This window comes from Bombina bombina, chromosome 4 (assembly GCF_027579735.1).
Source record: "Bombina bombina isolate aBomBom1 chromosome 4, aBomBom1.pri, whole genome shotgun sequence".
NCBI lineage: Eukaryota > Metazoa > Chordata > Amphibia > Anura > Bombinatoridae > Bombina > Bombina bombina.
The window spans coordinates 50,202,348-50,228,065 of NC_069502.1; the positions used below are offsets into that span (position 1 = coordinate 50,202,348).

Sequence of the window (25,718 nt, forward strand, 5' to 3'; positions counted from 1 at the left end):
AAATTGAGCTCCATACCGCACTCCAATACCAGCGCTGCTTAAGTGAGCAGTGAACTAGTCATACATGCTCGTGCACAATTTCCCCATAGACATCAATGGGGAGAGCTAGCTGAGAAAAAGTCTAACACCTGCAATAAAGCAGCGTAAAGCTCAGTAACGCAGCCCCATTGATTCCTATGGGGAAACAAATTTTATGTTTACACCTAACACCCTGAGTCTAAACACCCCTAATCTTACACTTATTAACCCCTAATCAGCCGCCCCCGACATCGCCAACACCTGCATTATACTTATTAACCCCTAATCTGCCACTCCGGACATCACCGCCATCTACATTATACTTATTAACCCCTAATCTGCACCCCCCCCAACATCGCCGACACCTACATTATATTTAATAACCCCTAATCTCCTGCCCCCAATGTCGCCGCAACCTACCTACACTTATTAACCCCTAATCTGCATCCCCCAATATTGCCGCCACTATATTAAATGTATTAACCACTAAATCTAAGTCTAACCGTAACACCCCCTAATTTAAATATAATTTAAATAAATATAAATAAAATTACTATCATTAACTAAATTATTCCTATTTAAAACTAAATACTTACCTATAAAATAAACCCTAAGATAGCTACAATATAACTAATAGTTACATTGTAGCTAGCTTAGGGTTTATTTTTATTTTACAGGCAAGTTTGTATTTATTTTAACTAGGTAGAATAGTTACTAAATAGTTATTAACTATTTAATAGCTAACTAACTAAAATTAATACAAATTTACCTGTAAAATAAAACCTAACCTATGTTACAATAACACCTAACACTACACTACAAGTAAATCAATTCCCTACATTAAATACAATTAAATAAATTAAATTAAATTAGCTAAATCACAAAAAAACACTAAATTACAGAAAATAAAAAACAAATTTCAGATCTTTAAACTAATTACACCTAATCTAAGAGTCATATCAAAATAAAAAAAGCCCACCCAAAATAAAATAAAAAAACCTAGCCTAAACTAAACTACCAGTAGCCCTTAAAAGGGCCTTTTGTGGGGCATTGCCCCAAAGAAATCAGCTCTTTTACCTGTAAAAAAAATACAAACAACCCCCCCAACAGTAAAACCCACCACCCACACAACCAACCCCCCAAATAAAAGCCTAACTTAAAAAACCTAAGCTCCCCATTGCCCTGAAAAGGGCATTTGGATGGGCATTGCCCTTAAAAGGGCATTTAGCTCTATTGCTGCCCAAAGCCCTAACCTAAAAAAAACCCCCACCCAATACACCCTTAAAAAATCCTAACACTAACCCCTGAAGATACCTAGTTAAAATAAAGACAAACTTGCCTGTAAAATAAAAATAAATCCTAAAATGGCTACAATGTAACTATTAGTTATATTGTAGCTATTTTAGGGTTTATTTTATAGGTAAGTATTTAATTTTAAATAGGAATAATTTAGTTAATTGTAGTAATTTTATTTAGATGTATTTAAATTATATTTAAGCTAGGGGGGTGTTAAGGTTAGGGTTAGACTTAGATTTAGGGGTTAATAACTTTATCATAGTGGCAGCGGCAGATTAGGGGTTAATAAGTGTAGTTAGGTGGCGGCGACATTAGGGGCGGCAGATTAGGGGTTAATTATATTATGCAGGTGGCGACGATGTCGGGGACGGCAGATTAGGGGTTAATAAGTGTAAGATTAAGGCTGTTTAGACTCGGGGTTCATGTTAAGGTATTAGGTGTAGACATAAAAAGTATTTTCCCATAGGAATCAATGGGGCTGCGTTAGAAGCTGAACGCTGCTTTTTTGCAGGTGTTAGACTTTTTTATAGATTTCTTAGAGACTCTAAACATGCTAGGATCCCCCACCAAACCCTTATGCGACATAGAAAACTTGGAGGAGTTTATCTTGCAGATTATCACTTGGCAGCTAGATTAGCTCAAAACTCCCTACTTGGTTGGACACAGGAGGATGTGATAGGGCCTATATTAGAAGCAGTCATAGGGGGATATAATTCACAACAGGATATTATATGGGAAAAGGAAAATTATGTCTAGTGATATTAATCGTAATCTGATTACTAAAATGGCAATTAAACATATAAGACTAGCAAATAAGGACATCATTTTACTACGCACTAATTATTTAACGAGGCCCATAAAATACCTGCTTTAAGGGGATTCTAGAACTCAGCCAGAGAAACGGGCACATAAAGATCTTTACCGAATTGCGGACTTTCTTGCTAATATGAAAATATTGACTTTTTCTCAACTCCAACAAAAACTAGATCCCATACGTTTACAATTGTTTCTATACTTACAAATAGCATCAGCCATACGCACGTATATCAACACTCTAAATGTATCACAACCTAGAACTATTTTTGAGAAATTTTGCAGTGCCCTACACAGACCAAAACAATCAATTTCTCAATTATATCTTGCTATACAAGGGACAAGAAATATATCTACATCTTCTACTGTCTACCAATCGGAGGGAGATATAAACGAAGAAATGGATTTGGATAGGTGGGATAACATTTTTTTAAACTCAAGTATAGGTCTGCTGAGTTCAGATCTACGAGAGAACTGTATTAAAACTAAATTCCAGTGCTATCTAACACCACTGAAAACAGCACACATGGTTAGAGGAGGCTCAAGAAATTGTTAGAGAGGGTGTTCAGATACTCATATAAGTATAGCTAAATACTGGAAAATAGGGATACCCTAGTGGTCAGAAGTGTTGGGGAGGATTAAGTCAACATTTCAAATGTATGAGTCAGCAGCACATATTCAAGATTTAGTGGAGTCTTTTAGCAAAATCTGGTATTACTGGCTTCTACAAGACAATACTATATAATGTAAAATCAGACATAAAGGGATGGGATCTTCACCTCTGATAGAGGGATTGGAGACCTCACTCCATTACAGATAGATCATTTATATAGGAATATTTAGAAATCAAAAACCCTACAGTCATTTAGAAGTATTGAACAATGATTGATTGGAAGAAGGTGTACAGTGAATTAGTTTATTTGCTATATATGTTTTATAGGTTGGTTGTTTATGGTATAATAAGGTTGAACTATTTTGAAAATAAGAACACTTATGGTACAAATCTGAACGTCTTTCAGAGAACTAGATTAGAAAACATAATGTATGGCAATTGTGGCTAGACCAAGAGATGAGCTACAGGGAAGAAAAGCATTATTAACCTACATGGATATGGAAATGGACAACTTCAATTTACAGAGCTACTAATCAGCCAAAGAGATTGGAACTTTGCTGGACTTAGATTTGCTCCTTGGCTTTTTTCTGGTTGACTATAAATTTCTATATAAACAAAAGGACATTATGGAACCAGACTCTGACACAGAAGCTGTATTCATGTGCTATCCATTATGTAATATGACAAATGTTCAATAAAAATATATTTAAATTAAAATAGAGTTTTAGAAAACATGTTAAATGCTCTGGTCTTTTGAGTACGTTTTTGTCTGAAATTCTTTGTCCGTAAGGGGACAGTAATTAAGTCTTTTCTTTCAATGTGTGGATTTCATTTGTGAAATATAAAATGTAGAATGTGGCAAAATATTATTTTCTACTTTATTACACCATATCTTAATTCAAAAACAAAATTACAGTTAAAATATATAATATGAAAGCTGAATTGATGCTGAAAAAAACAATATATTTTATTCCTGTGTATGTATAAATCTACATTCAAGAGTGAAGTCCAAATAAATACATAGCAAAATCATACAAATCTGTCTGGCTTCCAGCAGTATAAAAAAAGGCTCAAGAGACTAAACTAATCTTAAAATTAGACACTAACAAGTCTTTTTTGTAACATTCTATTTGTAAATTATTTCTGCCCATTACAATGAGGATTTATTTTTTGATATTTGTGTGTTTAGTTATAAAGTTCCCTTTCTTGTTTAGATCGGGTCTTAGCATGATGATGTAACACTTGGGGAAGAAGATACAGCCCAGTATCCCACTGCTGGATGCCGTGATGGCGAAGATCTCCAAAGCCACCATGTATTTGCTGTTGGAACTCAGGTAGGCTGGGATAAAGGTAATCCAGACACTGCAGAACACCAGCATACTGAAGGTGATCATCTGAGCTTCATTGTAATGATCAGGCACCTTCCTTACTACAAAAGCAACAAAGAAACTCAGAGCAGCAAGAACCCCCAAGTAACTAACAACAATATAGAATGCAATAGGGGATCCTTCATTACACTTTAATATCATCTTCCCTGTGACGGACTGGGAGTCATAGTCTGGGTAAGGAGGAGAAGTGATTAACCACACAGTACATATAACAGCCTGGCCCAATGAGCAGATAAGGACAAAACCAAAGGACATGCTGGTCCTTAAAAAAATCCTTAATTTGCTATTAGGCTTTGTGGCTTTGAATGCAATGACAACTGTGATAGTTTTAGCCAGGACAGAAGAGACAGCAACAGTGAAAAAAAGTCCAAATACTGTTTGTCTCAGTTTACAAGTCCCTTTCCCAGGATACCCAATAAATAACAAGGAGCAGAAGAAGGATAACATGAGGGCAAACAGGAGTAAGAAGCTGAGGTCCCTGTTATTGGCTCGGACTACAGGACTGTCCCAATTTAATATAAAAAGTCCTAACACTAATGCTGTTATTACAGCCAGGACAACAGCCACAGCAGCAAGGGCAGCACCCAATGGGTCTTCATATGAGAGGAACTCTACAGTTCTTGGAATACAGGTGTCTCTTCCTTGATTGGACCACTGATCTTCAGGGCAGAGTGTGCAGGTTTCTATGTCTGTAAACAGAAAATATGATCATTTTTGTACTGACCACCAAACTTTATTAATTATTCTGAAGATTTAAAGGTCTGGTATTGAACTCTCCCATCCTAATAGTGATGAATTAATTACTTAACCAATCAGTAAAAAAAAAAAAAAAAGTTTATGAAATGTAGGGGCAACAGGCCAGGTCAGGTATATCATTAGGTATAATATTGGGAGGGAATGAGGGGTAACGTTGCAAAACAAATGGAGAGTTTAGGCCTTGCATTTGTACAAGATTACAGTGGGACCTTTGGGTGATTGAAAAAGTTCTTTGATATGAGGAGGGTTGTAATGTGGTTGTTCTTTTAAAGTTGTAGTGTTCTTAGTGGTATATGGTTAAAAGAGGTTGAAGGAGTCTAGGCACTATGAAATTAATAGCAAGAGTGGTCCAGGTGGCATGGGCATACAGGATTAATGTAGTGAGTATGGTTGTGGTAGGTCTTTGAGGTCAAGAGAGCTTTGAATCAATTAAAGAGGGTGGTACACTTAGGATTGATAGAGGTTTATGGGCTGGTACTGTTAGGGAAATTCGTTTCAATAATGGTGTATGTCTAAGTGGTAGATTTTAAATTACCGTAATGTCTGTGTTTAGGGTTTGCAGTAGATGGTCTCGTACCAATATTATGTATTTCAGAAGGAAGGAGTTAATATGTCACAGTTGCAGAGTGTGATCTTGAAAGTTTGGGCTTTTTTTCTGATACATAAGTTATAAAAAAAAAAATCTGCTTTGGGCCCATGTTACACTTAGCCACTGGAAAGTTTTAGAGTTAAAGGGACATGAAATACTTTGGGCATGAATTAAAAAAAAGATTAAACTGTGGTTCCAGTTCGGAGAATTAAACTGTGCACACAGCGCTGTCCCTAATTGGCTACATTGGAATGCTAGTTCCCATTTTGCTAAAGGTCTTTTTATGTTATATTTGTCTTTTACCTGAAAACTAGATAAAGCTTTGCTTTCAATAAAATGTGGAAAAATTGCAAACACATTACTCCCATTTAACTTGTCCTGACCTTAACCCTTATGTGCATTCCAGGCAATTTGCCTTACATTTCCATTTTCTACTCATAATATGTTCATTTATTCCAAGACTACAAATGTGCCACAATTTTCATTTCTTAACTAAGGCATTTTGGCCTCTAGTTATCAACGTGTCTACTTACCTGTCATCGCCGGCCCCAATACGCCCGCCTAAGCTCGCCTCACATCGCTGCCGCGGACCTGAATACGCTCGCCAAAGTTATCAAAAAAGCTGTCAAAAAAGCCGCACATCAACTACGGGGCAATGAGCAGCGGACTGTGATAGTTATCAGTCATCCGATCTCGCTGCTCTTCGGCTTTTCTACAGCTTTATTGATAAGCTGTCACTAAGCACCCACACTAAACTACACTGTTCTACCCCCTATACCGGCGCCCCCGGAGCCCCCGCAACTAAATAAAGTTATTACCCCCTAAACCGCCGCTCCTAGACCTCGCCGCAACTATAATAAATGTATTAACCCCTAAACCGCCACTCCCGGACCCTGCCACAACTATAATAAATGTATTAACCCCTAAACCGCCGCTCCCAGACCCCTCCGCCACCTACATAATACCTATTAACCCCTATCCTGCCCCCCTATACCACCGCCACCTATAATAAATTTATTAACCCCTATCCTGCCGATCCCGTACCCCGCCGCAACTAAATAAATTGTTTAACCCCTAAACCGCCGCTCCCGGACCCCGCCGCCACCTATATTAAACTTATTAACCCCTAATCTGCCCCCCCCTACACCGTCGCCACCTACAGTGGGGATAAAAAGTATTTAGTCAGCCACCAATTGTGCAAGTTCTCCCACTTAAGAAGATGAGAGAGGCCTGTAATTTTCATCATAGGTATACCTCAACTATGAGAGACAAAATGTGGAAACAAATCCAGACAATCACATTGTCTGATTTGGAAAGAATTTATTTGCATATTATGGTGGAAAATAAGTATTTGGTCACCTACAAACAAGCAAGATTTCTGGCTCTCACAGACCTGTATCTTCTTCTTTAAGAGGCTCCTCTGTCCTCCACTCATTACCTGTATTAATGGACCCTGTTTGAACTTGTTATCAGTATAAAAGACACCTGTCCACAACCTCAAACAGTCACACTCCAAACTCCACTATGGTGAAGACCAAAGAGCTGTAGAAGGACACCAGAAACAAAATTGTAGACCTGCACCAGGCTGGGAAGACTGAATCTGCAATAGGCAAGCAGCTTGGTGTGAAGAAATCAACTGTGGGAGCAATAATTAGAAAATGGAAGACATACAAGACCACTAATAATCTCCCTCGATCTGGGGCTCCACGTAAGATCTCACCCCGTGGGGTCAAAATGATCACAAGAACGGTGAGCAAACATCACAGAATCACACAGGGGACCTAGTGAATGACCTGCAGAGAGCTGGGACCAACGTAACAAAGGCTACCATCAGTAACACACTACACCGCCAGGGACTCAGATCCTGCAGTGCCAGACGTGTCCCCCTGCTTAAGCCAGTACATGTCCGGGCCCGTCTGAAGTATGCTAGAGAGCATTTGGATGATCCAGAAGTGGATTGGGAGAATGTCATATGGTCAGATGAAACCAAAGTAGAACTGTTTGGTAGATAAACAACTTGTCGTGTTTGGAGGAGAGAGAACACCATACCTACTGTGAAGCATGGGGGTGGCAACATCATGCTTTGGGGCTGTTTATCTGCAAAGGGAACAGGACGACTGATCCGTGTACATGAAAGAATGAATGGGGCCATGTATCGTGAGATTTTGAGTGCAAACCTCCTTCCATCAGCAAGGCCATTGAAGATGAAACGTGGCTGGGTCTTTCAGCATGACAATGATCCCAAACACACCGCCCGGGTAATGAAGGAGTGGCTTCGTAAGAAGCATTTCAAGGTCCTGGAGTGGCCTAGCCAGTCTCCAGATCTCAACCCCATAGAAAACCTTTGGAGGGAGTTGAAAGTCTGTGTTGCCCAGCGACAGCCCCAAAACATCACTGCTCTAGAGGAGATCTGCATGCAGGGATGGGCCAACATACCAGCAACCGTGTGTGACAACCTTGTGAAGACTTACAGAAAACGTTTGACCTCTGTCATTGCCAACAAAGGATATATAACAAAGTATTGAGATGAACTTTTGATATTGACCAAATACTTATTTTCCACCATAATTTGCAAATAAATTCTTTCCAAATCAGACAATGTGATTGTGTGGATTTTTTTCCACATTTTGTCTCTCATAGTTGAGGTATACCTATGATGAAAATTACAGGCCTCTCTCATCTTCTTAAGTGGGAGAACTTGCACAATTGGTGGCTGACTAAATACTTTTTTTCCCCACTGTATAATAAATTTATTAACCCCTATCCTGCCCCCCCTATACCACCGCAACCTATAATAAAATTATTAACCCCTAAACCTAAGTCTAACACTAACCCTAACACCCCCCTAACTTAAATATTAGTTAAATAAATCTAAATAAATATTACTCTTATTAAATTAGTTATTCCTATTTAAAACTAAATACTTACCTATAAAACAAACCCTAAGATAGCTACAATATTACTAATAATTATATTGTAGCTATTTTAGGATTTATTTTTATTTTACAGGCAAATTTAAATTTATTTTAACTAGGCACAATAGCTATTAAATAGTTATTAACTATTTAATAGCTACCTAGTTAAAATAATTACCAATTTACCTGTAAAATAAAAACTAGCCTAAGTTACAATTACACCTAACACTACATTATCATTAAATAAATAAATTTATTACATTGTAGCTATTTTAGGATTTATATTTATTTTACAGGTAACTTTGTATTTATTTTAACTAGGTAGAATAGTTATTAAATAGTTATTAACTATTTAATAACTACCTAGCTAAAAGACATACAAATTTACCTGTAAAAAAAATCCTAACCTAAGTTAAAAGTAAACCTAACACTACACTATCATTAAATAAATTGAATTAATTAACTACAAATACCTACAATTAAATACAATTAATTTAAATAAACTAACTAAAGTACAAAAAATAAAAAAAAACTAAGTTACAAAAAATAAAAAAATATTACAAGATTTTTAAGCTAATTACACCTAATCTAAGCCCCCTAATAAAATAACAAAGCCCCACAAAATAAAAAAATGCCCTACCCTATTCTAAATTACAAAAGTTAACAGCTCTATTACCTTACCAGCCCTTGAAAGGGCCTTTTGCGGGGCATGCCCCAAAGAAATCAGCTCTTTTGCATGTACAATAAAAAACCACCCCCCCAACATTTAAACCCACCACCCACATACCCCTACTCTAACCCACCCAAACCCCCCTTAAAAAAACCTAACACTAACCCCTTGAAGATCATCCTACCTTTGCAGTCTTCAGCCAGCCGACCACCGATGGAACAGAAGAGGACATCCACAGCAGTCGAAGTCATCATCCAAGGGGCGCTGAAGAGGTCTTCCATCCGATAGAAGTCTTCATCCATGCGGCCTACCCGACGAATGGATATTCCTTTAAGTGACGTCATCCAAGATGGTGTCCCTCGAATTCCGATGGGCTGATAGGATTCTATCAGCCAATCGGAATTAAGGTAGGAAATATCTGATTGGCTGATCCAATCAGCCAATCAGATTGAGCTCGCAGCCAATCGGAACAGCCAATAGAATGTGAGCTCAATCTGATTGGCTGATTGGATCAGCCAATCGAATTGAACTTGAATCTGATTGGCTGATTGCATCAGCCAATCAGATTTTTCCTACCTTAATTCCGATTGGCTGAGAGAATCCTATCAGCCAATCGGAATTCGAGGGACGCCATCTTGGATGACGTCACTTAAAGGAATATCCATTCGTCGGGTAGGAGTAGTTGGAAGAAGATGGCTCCGCGTCGGCTCGTTTGAAGAAGGCTCCGCTCTGGATGGATGAAGATTGAAGAGGCCGCATGGATGAAGACTTCTATCGGATGGAAGACCTCTTCAGCGCCCCTTTGATGATAACTTCGGCCGCTGCGGATGTCCTGTTCTGTTCCATCTGTGGTCGGCTGGCTGAAGACGGCAAAAGGTAGGATGATCTTCAGGGGGTTAGTGTTAGGTTTTTTTAAGAGGGGTTTGGGTGGGTTAGAGTAGGGGTATGTGGGTGGTGGGTTTTAATGTTGGGGGGGTTGTATTTTTTTGTACATGCAAAAGAGCTGATTTCTTTGGGGCATGCCCCGCAAAAGGCCCTTTTAAGGGCTGGTAAGGTAATAGAGCTGTTAACTTTTGTAATTTAGAATGTTAGGGCATTTTTTTTATTTTGGGGGGCTTTGTTATTTTATTAGGGGGCTTAGATTAGGTGTAATTAGATTAAAAATCTTGTAATATTTTTTTATTTTTTGTAACTTAGTTTTTTTTATTTTTTGTAACTTAGTTTTTTTAATTGTATTTAATTGTAGGTATTTGTAGTTAATTAATTTAATTTATTTATTGATAGTGTAGTGTTAGGTTTAATTTTAACTTAGGTTAGGATTTATTTTACAGGTAATTTTGTATTTCTTTTAGCTAGGTAGTTATTAAATAGTTAATAACTATTTAATAACTATTCTACCTAGTTAAAATAAATACAAAGTTGCCTGTAAAATAAATATAAATCCTAAAATAGCTACAATGTAATTATTAATTATATTGTAGCTATCTTAGGTTTTATTTTACAGGTAAGTATTTATTTTTAAATATGAATAATTTAGTTAATGATAGTGTAGTGTTAGGTGTAATTGAAACTTAGGTTAGTTTTTATTTTACAGGTACATTTGTCTTTATTTTAAATAGGTAGCTATTAAATAGTTATTAACTATAATAAATACAAAGTTGCCTGTAAAATAAAAATAAACCCTAAAATAGCTACAATATAATTATTAGTAATATTGTAGCTATTTTAGGGTTTATTTTATAGGTAAGTATTTAGTTTTAAATAGGAATAATTTAGTTAATAAGAGTAATTTTTATTTAGATTTATTAAAATTATATTTAAGTTAGGGGGGTGTTAGGGTTAGTGTTAGACTTATGTTTAGGGGATAATTAGTTTAATATAGATGGCGGCGGTATAGGGGGGGCAGGATAGGGGTTAATAAATTTATTATAGGTGGCGACGTTGTAGGGGGGGGCAGATTAGGGGTTAATAAATTTAATATAGGTGGCGACGGGGTTTAGTTGCGGCTGGGTACGGGATCGGCAGGATAGGGGTTAATACATTTATTATAGGTGGCGGTGGTATAGGGGCAGGATAGGGGTTAATAGGTATTATGTACGTGGCTGCGTTGTCCGGGAGCGGCGGTTTAGGGGTTAATATAATTATTATAGTTGCGGTGGGGTCCGGGAGCGGCGGTTTAGGGGTTAATAAGTTTATTAGAGTGGCGGTGGGCTCCGGGAGCGGCAGTTTAGGGGGTAATACATGTATTTAGTTGTAGGGGGGGACAGATTTGGGGTGTTTAGACTCAGGGTACATGTTAGGGTGTTAGGTGCAGACATCTCCCATAGGAATCAATGGGATGTCGAGCAGCAGCGAACATGAACTTTCGCTATGGTCAGACTCCCATTGATTCCTATGGGATCCGCCAGGGTGGCGGATTGAAAACCAGGTATGCTGGGCCAGAAAAGTGACGAGCGTACCTGGTAGTCATTTGATAACTTCCAAAAGTAGTGAGATTGTGCCGCACTTGTGTGTGGAACATCTGGAGTGACGTAAGAATCGATCTGTGTCAGACTGAGTCCGGCGGATCGAAGCTTACGTCACTATATTCTACTTTTTCAGCAGGGCTTGATAACTTAGGCGAATCAGCCTCGCCACAAATACGCTGCGGAATTCCAGCGTATTTGAGGTTGACGGCTTGATAACTAGAGGCCTTTAGGTGATTTTATTTTTAATTTCTTATAGAGCCATGTTGGAGAACTGAAAAAAACTGCACATTTTCCTCTGACACATTTGTATTTATTTTAGCTAAAGGGACATTTTAGTCAAAATATAAATGCACATAGGTGAATTACATCTTTGAGTAGAAACATATTTGCAATATACAGTACATGTATTGGCAAAAATGCCTCTAATAAACGTTATCACTGTTTTAGTGTTAGCATTTTTCTATGCAAGTGCATGTGAAGCATAGCTAGATATTCTCAGTACACCAGCATTTTAATACTGTAGCTGCTCAGAGACCCAGTGAGGTTTGTATCATTTCAGCATTTAAAATATTGAGTCATTACGAGATAGTACAAGCACCTTAGACTTTCTGTTGAAGTGCAGTGTTTAAAATGCTGGTGGACAGTGCATACTTAAATACACTTTTAAAACAGCTATAGCTTTTAATAGAAGTATTTTGATAATACATGTATACCACAAAAATGCTTCTATTCAAAACTGAAATGCATTCATGTGGATTTCAATCTTGTCTGGCATGTCCCTTATACCAATCCTAAATTAAGCACAACATCGATCATTGGAATTCTTTGTTAAATACATTTTTTTTTTAAATCGTTAGTTTTTACCTAAACATTGGATCCTCTGGTTTGAACATGCAATAGATAGATAGATAGATAGATAGATAGATAGATAGATAGATAGATATATGATAGATAGATAGATGATAGATAGATGGATAGATAAATAGATAGGTAGATAGAGGATAAATTGATAGATAGATAGATGATAGATAATAGATAGATAGATAGATAGATAGATAGATAGATAGATGATAAATGAATAGATATATGATAGATAGATGATAGATAGATAGCTAGCTAGATAGATAGATAGATAGATAGATAGATGGATAGATTGATGATAGATAGATGGATAGATTATAGATAATGGATAGATGATGGATAGATAGATAGATAGATAGATAGATAGATAGATAGATGGATAGATTGATGATAGATAGATAGATGGATATATTATAGATAATGGATAGATGATGGATAGATAGATAGATAGATACATGGATAGATATAGATAGATAGATTGTAGATAATGGATAGATAGATAGATATATAAATAGATAGATTGATGGTAGATAGATAGATAGATAGATAGATAGAGCGGGAGATAGATAGATACATAGATAGATTTATAATAGATAGATGATAGATAATGGATAGATAGATATTTAGATAGATAGATGGATGGATAGATAAATAGATTGATGATTGATAGATATATATATAGATAGATAGATGATGTATAGAAAGTGAAATTAATTGATATTTAGACCGAGGGGCAGAGGAAGCACAAAAGGACAAATAGATTTGCACTGACCTGATTTTCTTGCTTTGCACTTCTTAAAGGGACAGTTAAGACAAAATTAAACTCTCAGTGATTCAGAGAGAACACAATTTTAAACAACTTTCCAATTAACTTACATTATCTAAATGTGCACAATCATTTTATATATACACTGTCTGAGACACCAGCTCCTTCTGAGCATGTGCAAGATTCACAGGATAAACGTATATGCATCTTGTCATTGGCTGATGGCTGTCACATGATACAGTTATACGCACACACTGTCTGAGGCACCAGCTCCTACTGAGCATGTGCAAGATTCACAGGATAAATGTATATGCATTTTGTGATCGGCTGATGGCTGTCACATGAAGTATTACAAAGGAAAATTTAACAAATTTTCAGGTAGATTATGAGTTTTGCGTTACGGCTTTTAACGCTGAAAAAATGTAAATTTCAGCGTAAAAGCATTAACGCAGCTATTGGGAGTTGTGTTGGTATAGCTATACCGCAAGCATTTTAGCCTGAAACACAACGTCGATCCCGCACAAAAATTACATTTGTACGTGGGAATTTAATAGCGCCGGTATTACAAGTTGTGCGGTGAGGCTAAAAAGCTTGCGTTACAGCCTATACCGACACGATCCATACGGCCATCTGGAAGCAGTAGTTATGAGTTTTGCGCTACAAATATGTTTCACAAAACTCATAACTAAAGTGTTACAAAGTACATTAACACCCATAAACTACCTATATAACACCAAAACTGCCACCCTCCTGCATCGTAAACACTATATTAAACCTATTAACCCCTAGTCTACCACCCACCCACATCGCAACTATTAAATACATATCCGACACTAATAAAAATGATTAACCCCTATTCCGCCACTCCCCGACATCACCGCCACTATAATACAGTTATTAAAGTGAATGTAAAGTCATTCTGGCTGCTAAACACAGCATTAAAATGTATTTGAAAATAGGTATACTTTAATTGATGATTTTTGTAATAAGTTTGTATTTACCGAGTATTTTGTATTTAGATAGCTGTGATCGTACTTTTAATCCTCCGCCCGCCATCTTTGATGATTGATTGACATAGTAGGCTCGATCTTGTCAACCAATCAGTGAATCCACCACGAGGGGACCAAAACTTTTTCTCTACGTCATGCGTCCGTAATGTGCTTGCATTAGAGCGCTGTTCTAATACTGATCTCAGACACGCGCTCACATTTTGCGCATGCGCTCTTCAACGATTTTGGGTCTTAGTAATTTATTCCCCAATTTTGGATCGCAAGGTATGTAGCGATCATACAGGGGCTGGCTCGATCGCTGCTGTACTGTCTTCAACGATAGTATTCAATGAATGTTTTCATTCATTGAATACTATGTTACTATACAATTACATTGGTGTGTAACGCATGCGCAGATGTGCCGATAGCCAGGAGCGCGCATTTCCTCTACGTAAACAGCGGGTGGGACCGCTGTATATGTAACATGGAACAAAATCAGGAAGTTGTGGATGGGAGGAGCTGGTCCATGAAACGGACCAAATTGGTAATAAAAGTATAATATTTATTTTACATTTAAAAAAAAAAAAAGTGGCGGTTTGAATTGTACACCAAAAAGCAAACAAGATAAACGTTCAAAGTAGAGAAAATTTACATTCACTTTAACCCCTATTCCGCTGCTGCCCGACATCACCACCACTATAATAAAGTTAATAACCCCTAATCCACCGCTCCCCGACATCACCAACACTATAATAAAGTTATTAACCCCTAAACCTCTGGTCTCCCACTTCTCTGCCACTAAATAAACCTATTAACTCATAAACCTCCGGCCCCCCACATCGCAAAACACTCCCCTAACTTTAAATTAAAATTATAATATAACTATCTTAAAATAAATAAAAACTTACCTGTGAAATAAAAATAAACCTAATATTAAACTATAAATTAACCTAACCTAACTATTAATAAAATAAAAAACTACTACCAATTAAAAATTTAAATTACAAATTTAAAAATACCTAACTACAAAAAAAATTAAAAACCTAAAATTACAAAAAATAATTAACACTAAATTACAAAAAATAAAAAACACTAAGCTTACAAAAAATAATAAATGAAATGATCAAAAATAAAAACAATTGCACCTAATCTAATAGCTGTTCTACTGTAATCAGCCAATAGGATTTCAGTACCTCTGTTTTGAACAGCCAATAGGATTGGCTGATTTGAATTGGAAGAATCAAATCAGCCAATAGGAATGCAAGGTACGCCATTTTGAAATGGCTACCTTGCATTGAAGCTTCAGTGTACGGCGCGGCCCATATGAAGAGGATGCTCTGGGCTGGATGTCTTCGCCACTATGTGCCACCGGGATGAAGATAGAAGATGCCCCCGTGTTGGATGAAGATTTCTCGCCACCTGGACGTTCAGACTTCAGAAACCATGAGTACATATTCTGGGGTTAGTGTAAGGTATTTTTTTATTTTTGGGGTGTTTTTTTCAGATTAGGGTTTTGGCTATTTGAAAAAGAGTTTAATACCCTTTTAAGGACAATGAAAAAGAGCTGAATGCCCTATTAAGGGCAATGCCCATACAAATGCCCCTTTAGGGGCAATGGGTAGCTTAGGTTTTTTTTAGAGTTAGGATTTTTTAGTTTGGTGGTTGGTTGGGTGGTGAGTTGTACTGTTGGGGGGACTTTGTATTTTTTACAGGTAAAAGAGCTGAGCCTTTTAAGGGCTATTGGTTGCTTATTGTAGGCTAGGGGGTGGGTTTATTTTGCGGGGGCTTTTTTATTTTATAAGGTTACTAGATTAGGTGTAATTGTTTTTATTTTTGATAATTTGTTTATTATTGTTTGTAAACTTTGTGTTTTTTATTTTTCGGAATTTAGTGTTTATTATTTTTTGTAATTTTAGATTTGTTTTATTTATTTTTTCGTAGTATTAGGTTATTTTAATTTTGTAATTTAGATTTTTTAATTGCTAGTATTTTTTTATCTTATTAGAATAGTTAGGTTAGGTTAATTTATAGTTTAATGTTAGGTTTATTTTTATTTCACAGGTAAGTTTTTATTTATTTAAATATAGTTATATTGTAATTTTAATTTAAAGTTAAGGGGTGTTAAGTTTAAGGGTTTACTAGTTTAATTTAGCGATTTCCGATGTGGGAGTTTGGAGATTTAGGGGTTAATAGGGTTAATAACTTTATTATAGTGGCCGTAATGCTGGGGAGCGGCAGAATAGGGGTTAATAACTTTTATTAGTGTTGGCTATGTCGAGGGCAGCAGATTAGGGGTTGATAACTTTATTATAGTGTTGGCAATGTCAGAGGCGGCGGATTAGGGGTGTTTAGACTTGGGTGTGAGGTTTGAATGCAACTTTTTTCCCCATAGACATCAATGGGGTTGCGTTAGAGATTTTTCATTCCGCACTTCAGGTGTTAGTTTTTTTTCTAACACTCTCTCCCCATTGATGTCTATGGGGGAAAGCATGCACAAGCACGTCGAAGCAGCTCTTGGATTTTGTGCGGTATGAAGCTTAATACAACCATATCGAAAGCACAAGGAGGCTTTTCAGTAATTCGTAATGACAGCGATATGGAGGGTGAAATAACGCAACATTTTTGTTGTTAGTTTTCCACCCTGTTTAGCACAAAACTCGTAATCTAGGTGTTTGTCATTTGACAGAGAAAAATCTACTAATTATTTGAAATTTAAACTAACGCCTAGATTTAGAGTTTGGCGTTAGCCGTCAAAAGCAGCGTTGAGGGCTCCTAACGCTGCTTTTGGCCACCCGCTGGTATTTAGAGTCAGCCAGGAAAGGGTCTAAAGCTCACTTCCAAGCCGTGACTTTTCCATACCACAGATCCCCTTACGCCAATTGCATATACTATCTTTTCAATGGGATCTTCCTAACGCAGTTATTTAGAGTCTTGGCTGAAGTGAGTGGTAGAGCCTCTACCGTCAAGACTCCATCCGCAGGAAAAAAGTCAGTAGTTAAGAGCTATCTGGGCTAACGCTGGTTTATAAAGCTCTGAACTACTGTGCTCTAAAGTACACTAACACCCATAAACTACCTATGTACCCCTAAACCGAGGCCCCCCCACATCACCGCCACTCTAATAATTTTTTTTAACCCCTAATCTGCCGACCGCACATTGCCGCCACCTACATTATCCCTATGAACCCCTAATATGCTGCCCCTAACATCGCCGACACCTACATAATATTTATTAACCCCTAATCTGCCCCCCCAATGTCGCCGCTACCTACCTACACTTATTAACCCCTAATCTGCCGACCAGAGCTCGCAGCTACTCTAATAAATGTATTAACCCCTAAAGCTTAGTCTAACCCTAACACCCCCCTAAGTTAAATATAATTTTAATCTAACAAAATAAATTAACTCTAATTAACTAAAGTATTCCTATTTAAAACTAAATACTTACCTGTAAAATAAACCCTAACATAGCTACAATATAACGAATAATTATATTGTAGCTATTTTAGGATTTATATTTATTTTACAGGCAACTTTGTATTTATTTTAACTAGGTACAATAGCTATGAAATAGTTATTTACTATTTAATAGCTACCTAGTTAAAATAATTACCAAATTACCTGTAAAATAAATCCTAACCTAAGTTACAATTAAACCTAACACTACACTATCAATAAATTAATAAAATAAAATACCTACAATTACCTACAATTAAATACACTAAACTAAATTACAAAAAAACCCCCACTAAATTACAAAAAATAAAAAAAAGATTACAATAATTTTAAGCTAATTACACCTACTCTAAGCCCCCTAATAAAATAACAAAGACCCCCAAAATAAAAACAATTCCCTACCCTAATCTAAATTAAAAAAGTTAACAGCTCTATTACCTTACCAGCCCTTAAAAGGGCTTTTTGCCGGGCATGCCCCAAATAAATCAGCTCTTTTGCCTGTAAAAAAAAACACAATACCACCCCCCAACATTACAACCCACCACCCACATACCCCTACTCTAACCCAAACCCCCTTAAATAAACCTAACACTACCCCCTGAAGATCTCCCTACCTTGAGTCGTCTTCACCCAACCGGGCTGAGGTCTTCATCCGATGAGGACATCCAGACCGGAAGAAGTCTTCATCCTATCCGGGCAGAAGAGGACATCCAGACCGGCAGACATCTTCATCCAAGCGGCATCTTCTATCTTCATCTATCCAACGAGGAGCGGCTCCATCTTCAAGACGTCCAGCGCAGAACATCCTTCCTGCACGACGACTAGTCGATGAATGAAGGTTCCTTTAAGTGACGTCATCCAAGATGGCGTCCCTCGAATTCCGATTGGCTGATTCTATCAGCCAATCGGAATTAAGGTAGGAAAAATCTGATTGTCTGATTGAATCAGCCAATCAGATTCAAGTTCAATCGGATTGGCTGATCCAATCACCCAAACAGATTGAGCTCGCTTTCTATTGGCTGATTGGAACAGCCAATAGAATGCGAGCTCAATCTGATTGGATCAGCCAATCGGATTGAACTTGAATCTGATTGGCTGATTCAATCAGCCATTCAGATTTTTCCTACCTTAATTCCGATTGGCTGATAGAATCCTATCAGCCAATCAGAATTCAAGGGACGCCATCTTGGATGACGTCACAGATTCAAGTTCAATCGGATTGGCTGATCCAATCAGCCAAACAGATTGAGCTCGCTTTCTATTGGCTGATTGGAACAGCCAATAGAATGCGAGCTCAATCTGATTGGATCAGCCAATCGGATTGAACTTGAATCTGATTGGCTGATCCAATCAGCCATTCAGATTTTTCCTACCTTAATTCCGATTGGCTGATAGAATCCTATCAGCCAATCGGAATTCAAGGGACGCCATCTTGGATGACGTCACTTAAAGGAACCTTCTAGTCGTCGTGCAGGAAGGATGTTCCGCACCGGAGGTCTTGAAGATGGAGCTGCTCCTCGTCGGATGGATGAAGATAGAAGATGCCGCTTGGATGAAGATGTCTGCCGGTCTGGATGCCGTCTTCTGCCCGGATAGGATGAAGACTTCTGCCGGTCTGGATGTCCTCTTCTGGTCTATCGGATGAAGACTTTGGCCCGGTTGGGTGAAGACGACTCAAGGTAGAGAGATCTTCAGGGGGGTAGTGTTAGGTTTATTTAAGGGGGTTTGGGTTAGAGTAGGGGTATGTGGGTGGTGGGTTGTAATGTTGGGGGGTGGTATTGTGTTTTTTTTACAGGCAAAAGAGCTGATTTATTTGGGGCATGCCCCGCAAAAAGCCCTTTTAAGGGCTGGTAAGGTAATAGAGCTGTTAACTTTTTACATTTAGATTAGGGTAGGGACATTTTTTTTATTTTGGGGGTCTTTGTTATTTTATTAGGGGGCTTAGAGAAGGTGTAATTAGCTTAAAATTATTGTAATCTTTTTTTATTTTTTGTAATTTTGTGTTTGTTTTTTTGTAATTTAGTTTAGTATATTTACTTGTAGGTATTTTATTTAATTAATATATTGATAATGTAGTGTTAGGTTTAATTGTAACTTAGGTTAGGATTTATTTTACAGGTAATTAAGTAATTATTTTAACTAGTTAGCTATTAAATAGTAAATAACTATTTAATAGCTATTGTACCTAGTTAAAATAAATACAAAGTTGCCTGTAAAATAAATATAAATCCTAAAATAGCTACAATATAATTATTCGTTATATTGTAGCTATATTAGGGTATATTTTACAGGTAAGTATTTAGTTTTAAATAGGAATACTTTAGTTAATTAGAGAAAATTTATTTAGTTAGATTAAAATTATATTTAACTTCGGGGGGTGCTAGGGTTAGACTTAGCTTTAGGGGTTAATACATTTATTATAGTAGCGGCGAGGTCCGGTCGGCAGATTAGGGGTTAATACTTGAAGTTAGGTGGCGGTGTTGTTAGGGAGGGCAGATTAGGGGTTAATACTGTTTATTATAGGGTTTGTGAGGCGGGAGTGCGGCGGTTTAGGGGTTAATACATTTATTATAGTGGCAGCGAGCTCCTGTCTGCAGATTAGGGGTTAATAAGTGTAGGTAGGTAGAGGCCACGTTGGGGGGGGCAGATTAGGGGTTAATAAATATTATGTAGGTGTCGGCGATGTTAGGTGCAGCAGATTAGGGGTTCATAGGGATAATGTAGGTTGCGGCGGAGTACGGAGCGGCAGATAAGATGTTAATAATATAATGCAGGTGTCGGCGATGTAGGGGGCGGCAGATTAGGGGTTAATAAGTGTAAGGTTAGGGGTGTTTAGACTCAGGGTACATGTTAGGGTGTTAGGTGCAGACTTAGAAACTGTTTCCTCATAGGAAACAATGGGGCTGCGTTAGGAGCTTAACGCTGCTTTTTTGCAGGTGTTAGGTTTTTTTTCTGCCCAAACTGCCCCATTGTTTCCTATGGGGGAATCGTGCACGAGCAGGTTTTTCCAGCTAGCCGCTACCGTAAGCAACGCTGGTATTGAGGGTTGAAGTGGCAGTAAATTATGCTCTACGCTCCCTTTTTGGAGCCTAACGCAGCCCTTCAGACAACTCTAAATACCAGCGTTGTCTTAAGGGTGCGCTGGAAAAAAAAGCAGCGTTAGCTACGCGGGTCTTTACCGACAAAACTCTAAATCTAGCCGTAAGTGTTTTTCCATTGTCTTTTTATTCTGCATTTATTGATTATGTAATTCTCCCATCAAATTCAAAGTGAATCCACTCCAGAATACAATTTAAAGTATTAACCCTAAATTACAAAGCACTCAACAGTCTAATGCCCAACTATATTTCCTCTCTCATCGTGAATTATTCCCCATCCCGTCCTCTTCGATCAACCTCTGACCTACGTCTCTCCACTCCTGTTATCTCTACGTCCCAATCCTGTCTCCAAGACTTTGCACGTGCTCCTCCAACCTTGTATAGCTTCAGATGCTCCTTGAAAACTCACCTATTCAGAGAGGCTTATCATCTCTCCTCCATCTCTCATCCGAACCAAATTAATACATGAACTGCCTAACTCACTGCTGCAACCACAACTGATGTGACTACCCCTAACCTTATGTCTCTGCACCCTGAAATTGTAGACCGTGAGCTCTCCGGAGCAGGGCCCTCTTCTGCCTGTACTAGATTGGTTTAGTTTTGTTATGTTTTGTATTTTATCACAAATCCTTGTCATTGTATACCCCTATCATTGTACCCAGCGCTACGGAATTTGCCGGCACTATACAAATAAATAATAATAATAATAATCGCTAAATGAGAATTAGTGCCACATTTACCCTGTACAAAGTATTGTTTCATTTCTGCGTAACGCTGACAATAACTTAAGTTTCTCAATGTTAAATGGACATAAAACACAATTTGAAACAACTTTTCAATTTACTTATTTTATCACATGTGCTTCCTTCTCTTGGTATCCTTTGTTGAAGGTGCAGCAATGAAAATAGACAAATGAGTGCAGCCACCAATCATCAGCTTGCTCCCAGTATTTAATTGCTACTCCTGATATTACCTAGGTATGCTTTTTAACGAAAGATACCTAAAGAACAAAGCAAATTGAAATGAAGAAATATTGTAATAAAGGTTTGGTAAATTCCATTTGTCTGTGTTGTGGTTGGGATTTCTGGTTTCTTATGTTTCCTAGAGATCACGTTAGCTGTTTGTGTTATCACATAAATATCATATTAAATACATTTAGATATGTAACTATAAGTAACACCCACTCAAAAGCTATAAAAAGTAATGCAAAAGTATCTAAACTGGTGTAGAATGGTAGATAATGTGGTATATTGTAATGATATTATTGGCGTTTTACAACTTTCAATTACCAACAACAAAATAAACACAGCCATAGAGATAGATATAGATAGACAGACAGCTATACATTTCTTGAGAATCTGCCTGAGCACAGTTTAGGGTCTAGATTACTAGTGGAGCACAAATGTTTTTGCGCAAGCGATAATGGGTTTCTTGCAGGGTTTTGTGCTTGTTAAACTTACCGCTCATATTACGATTTGAAAGTCAATGCGATTACTTGAGCACAATTGCAATTTACGCTAGAATGATTACCGCGACTTGAGAGCTCTCGTTAACTGTTTTGTGTGAACATATATATTTATGTATTTATATGTGTAGAACTGTATTTACAGACACATAAACACATGTGATATATAAGTGCATTGAGCCCTTTGAAATTAAGTAGATACAATACAGAAAAATCAAATTTAAGCAATAATCATTGTTTAATAAAGGTTTTACTGTATATATATATATATATATATATATATATATATATATATATTTATATATATACTGTTTTTTTGTACAATATATATTTATACCTATATATATATATATATATATATATATATATATATATATATATAAGAACGAGTAGCAAAGGAGTTCTTTCAATTTAAAAACATCCAAAATGTATTGAAAATTAAAGGATAAAAAAAAATTTCAACATGAAAAGGTACCATAGACTGAAAATAAGTTATTAGCAATGAAGCAGCAACAATAACGCTAACATGTTTCGGCTCAGGGCCGTATTCATAGCACTCCTTTGCTACTCGTTTTTTTTTTTTTTACTCGATTTGCAAAGGGTTTTTCATTTTTGAATATCGCTCCTCTGCCCCCTTCTGAGCAAGTTACAGCTATTTTACAGCTTAGACCTGGTGTACTACTGAGGTTTCTTTCACATACAGGCTACAGCTGACAGCACCATCCTCATATAGGATTGGACAAGCAGGACACGTGGTTTGGCTACATGCACCGCTACAGGGAGACGTTAAAGTTTGGTTGATTGACAGTCAGTGGGACAAACTCGCAAACACGCTGAGGCTGCAGCTGACATGGTCAGTGTTTAACATTGAATGGGCACCAGGACCGGTGAGTGGATCCAGCTGCATAGTGGTTTAAGGTATATCCGTATATCACCTAAGGTGGTTTATGATCCTTACTAATAGTGCCTATCTTTCTGCCTTTTGCTTACAATGCATTACTTTGATTGTTCATCATATTTAGTGCCTATTATAGCTTGTGGATACATCTGGAAACTAAAGGTTTGCGGAAATTCCTACAGCCTGTCAGTCTGTCAGTCTTACATTTGTGATTGCCTCTTTTCTTCAAAGAAGTATATATTTTGCATAAACTGCTTCTATTGAACAGCACACATATGGTCTATGGACAATAGCTGTTGTGGCACACAGGCTTATTAGGCTTGATTATTGATCCCATACACCTTCATTTTCTCTTTGTTTGTATCTATCTATCTATCTATCTATCTATCTATCTATATCCCCCATGTGTATCTGCACTCACAATTCAGGTGGGTCATCGACCAGGGTGCAAAGTCAGTATATCAATAGATTTTTTTCTTCAAGCAGGTACTGCACTTGCTGGGTTTAGATAAAATAATACTTATTTATTACGTGGTAACGTTTCAGGGTTCGCAGACCCATTCCCCCGACCAAACAATGTGCAAGAGAAAACAGTGAATCTTAAATGTTCTAAGCCCCACCCAACAAGCAGTTCAAAGAATTGAACCAACACTGTGTTTCCATGGCAACATCACAGTTGCCTGGTTACAGACATATATAAACATCTATAAACATTAAATGCATAGTGTGTTCCCATCACAAAAAAATAGTTTCTAGTGTAAACAACACAACGTGCATAAGTACCATTCAGCTGTAATTAGTACCAAGTGTATCACTTAATCAAAATTTGTAGATTCAAGGTTAAATAGCATTACACAAATTAATTCATATGTATCACATTAAGTTAAAACATCAAGTACAACAAGTTACACGTGGATGCAGAAGCAGATATAGTGACAGATGTATACATGTATATATGTGTTTGGTAATATAATATATGTCTAATATCTCCAGACTACCCTGTCATTGTGGCACTTAATCTTGTCTCCTGTTTGCAATCCTGTTATTGTGGTTACCATAGTCAAAGATCAGTGTGTATATAACTCATAGTGCATATTGTAATAACATCATTAGGAGAATCTTATTTAAATCATGGTTACGTGTTAGGGTTATAGATTCCTGCTTAAGATATAGCTCATTCAGTCATTGATTAATAGTACGCTGCTAGGCAACATCTCTCTGATCCGTAATGGATTGGGCACAGTTTTACAGAGCCGACATGTGCGTGGTTTCAGGTATAGCCCAAGCACATGCCTAATTAGATTACTGCTGTGACGTATGCTATACAGCGCTCAATACAAAGTAAATAGGAATGTTGCGTATTTAAGCCTTACTACTATAACCAGATATGTGACTAGTACATCTTCCTAATGTGTGTGTTTTAGCGATACTCAATATATGTATACAAAAGAGGACTAATCAGTGCTAGAGTCTAAAGGAGTCTCAGGCCAATATGCGCAAATCAGACAGACTCAGGGGGAGGTGTATCAATCTTATTCTATTAACCCAGACTTAATGACATATCAATCTAATAATAACAATAGTATCAACTCATACCCACTCAGTTACAAATCTAGTGTTTTTCAAGTACTCAGTGAAGTAAATAATAATTTAGCCAGTGACAAGTAGTTTGTTGACATATATATCTAATGTATAGCAATCCTATGTGTGTACGTATATTGCTTTATTAAATCCTAACACTTATTTCTATATTATTATAATCATGCATGTACATATATTTGATACTCTAAACCAAAAGCTACTCAGTATTATTCTGACATAAGTGTTTCCATTATAGTATCAACATGTTCTGGTTATATCACAGTTATTATCTCTGTCAGTTATTGACAATATTAGCAATATTACTGTTGTTATCCATGTGCCAACCCAGATAGTGGTGTGTGATCAGACCTCATCTGTAAAACCATAGGTCTGTCTACTGACAGTGACAATCATGGTTTACTAGCATACCTTGTGTCAGAGTATGAATGACTCTTACAGCAAAACCTCATATCATTGGTCTACTGTTCACAAATGACAATCAAGGTCATAACTTGAGCTGGAATATCAGACTAAGTTTGAATAAGTATCAGAGTCAAGTGTAGTTTATGGGTCTATAGATGAACCAGTAGCAAGACATGCAAAGCACCTAGGTCAGCGATCCTACAATATCATGTCTTGTATGGTACCCCCTTAGGTCATCATTGCTGTTTCAGGCATCATATAGATCTCAATCCTATTAGGCCAAACCAGGATCATGCTATATATAGACCTAGTGTGGACCCCATTATGGCATGGAATCCGCGCTGGTCCGATGTCCCAGACGAGCGCAATTAATGCTCGAGCCAGAGCATTAATTAGCGCTCCACTTGTAATCTGATCCTTAGTTTATCTTCTTTGCTGTGTCCAATTAGAGATAGCTGTAAATGAGTTTGTATACTTAACTAAGCAACAACTGTGTAGTATATAGCCGGCCAGACAACATATGGCATACATAAGTATATAGTATGCTTTTTACTTTCTTTTGGATGAGTTGTGAAAAGTACAGTTTGTTATTCAATCACAAATAGAAGAGATGCTGATCTATACTTTATATCATGTGCCGGTATGGAAGAGAGGAA

The 25,718-nt window shown here is 37.2% G+C and overlaps 1 protein-coding gene across 1 annotated transcript; it reads right to left on the reverse strand.

The window, feature by feature from the left end:
* Positions 1-3,824: 3,824 nt before the first annotated feature.
* LOC128656842 (vomeronasal type-2 receptor 26-like) lies at positions 3,825-22,162 on the reverse strand. Its single transcript, XM_053711008.1, has 2 exons — positions 22,156-22,162; positions 3,825-4,817 (listed from the first exon to the last, which is right to left on the reverse strand). Exons 1-2 carry the CDS (start codon positions 22,160-22,162, stop codon positions 3,904-3,906), a joined length of 921 nt encoding a protein of 306 aa, XP_053566983.1. The 3' UTR covers positions 3,825-3,903.
* Between the last annotated feature and the right edge of the window lie 3,556 nt (positions 22,163-25,718).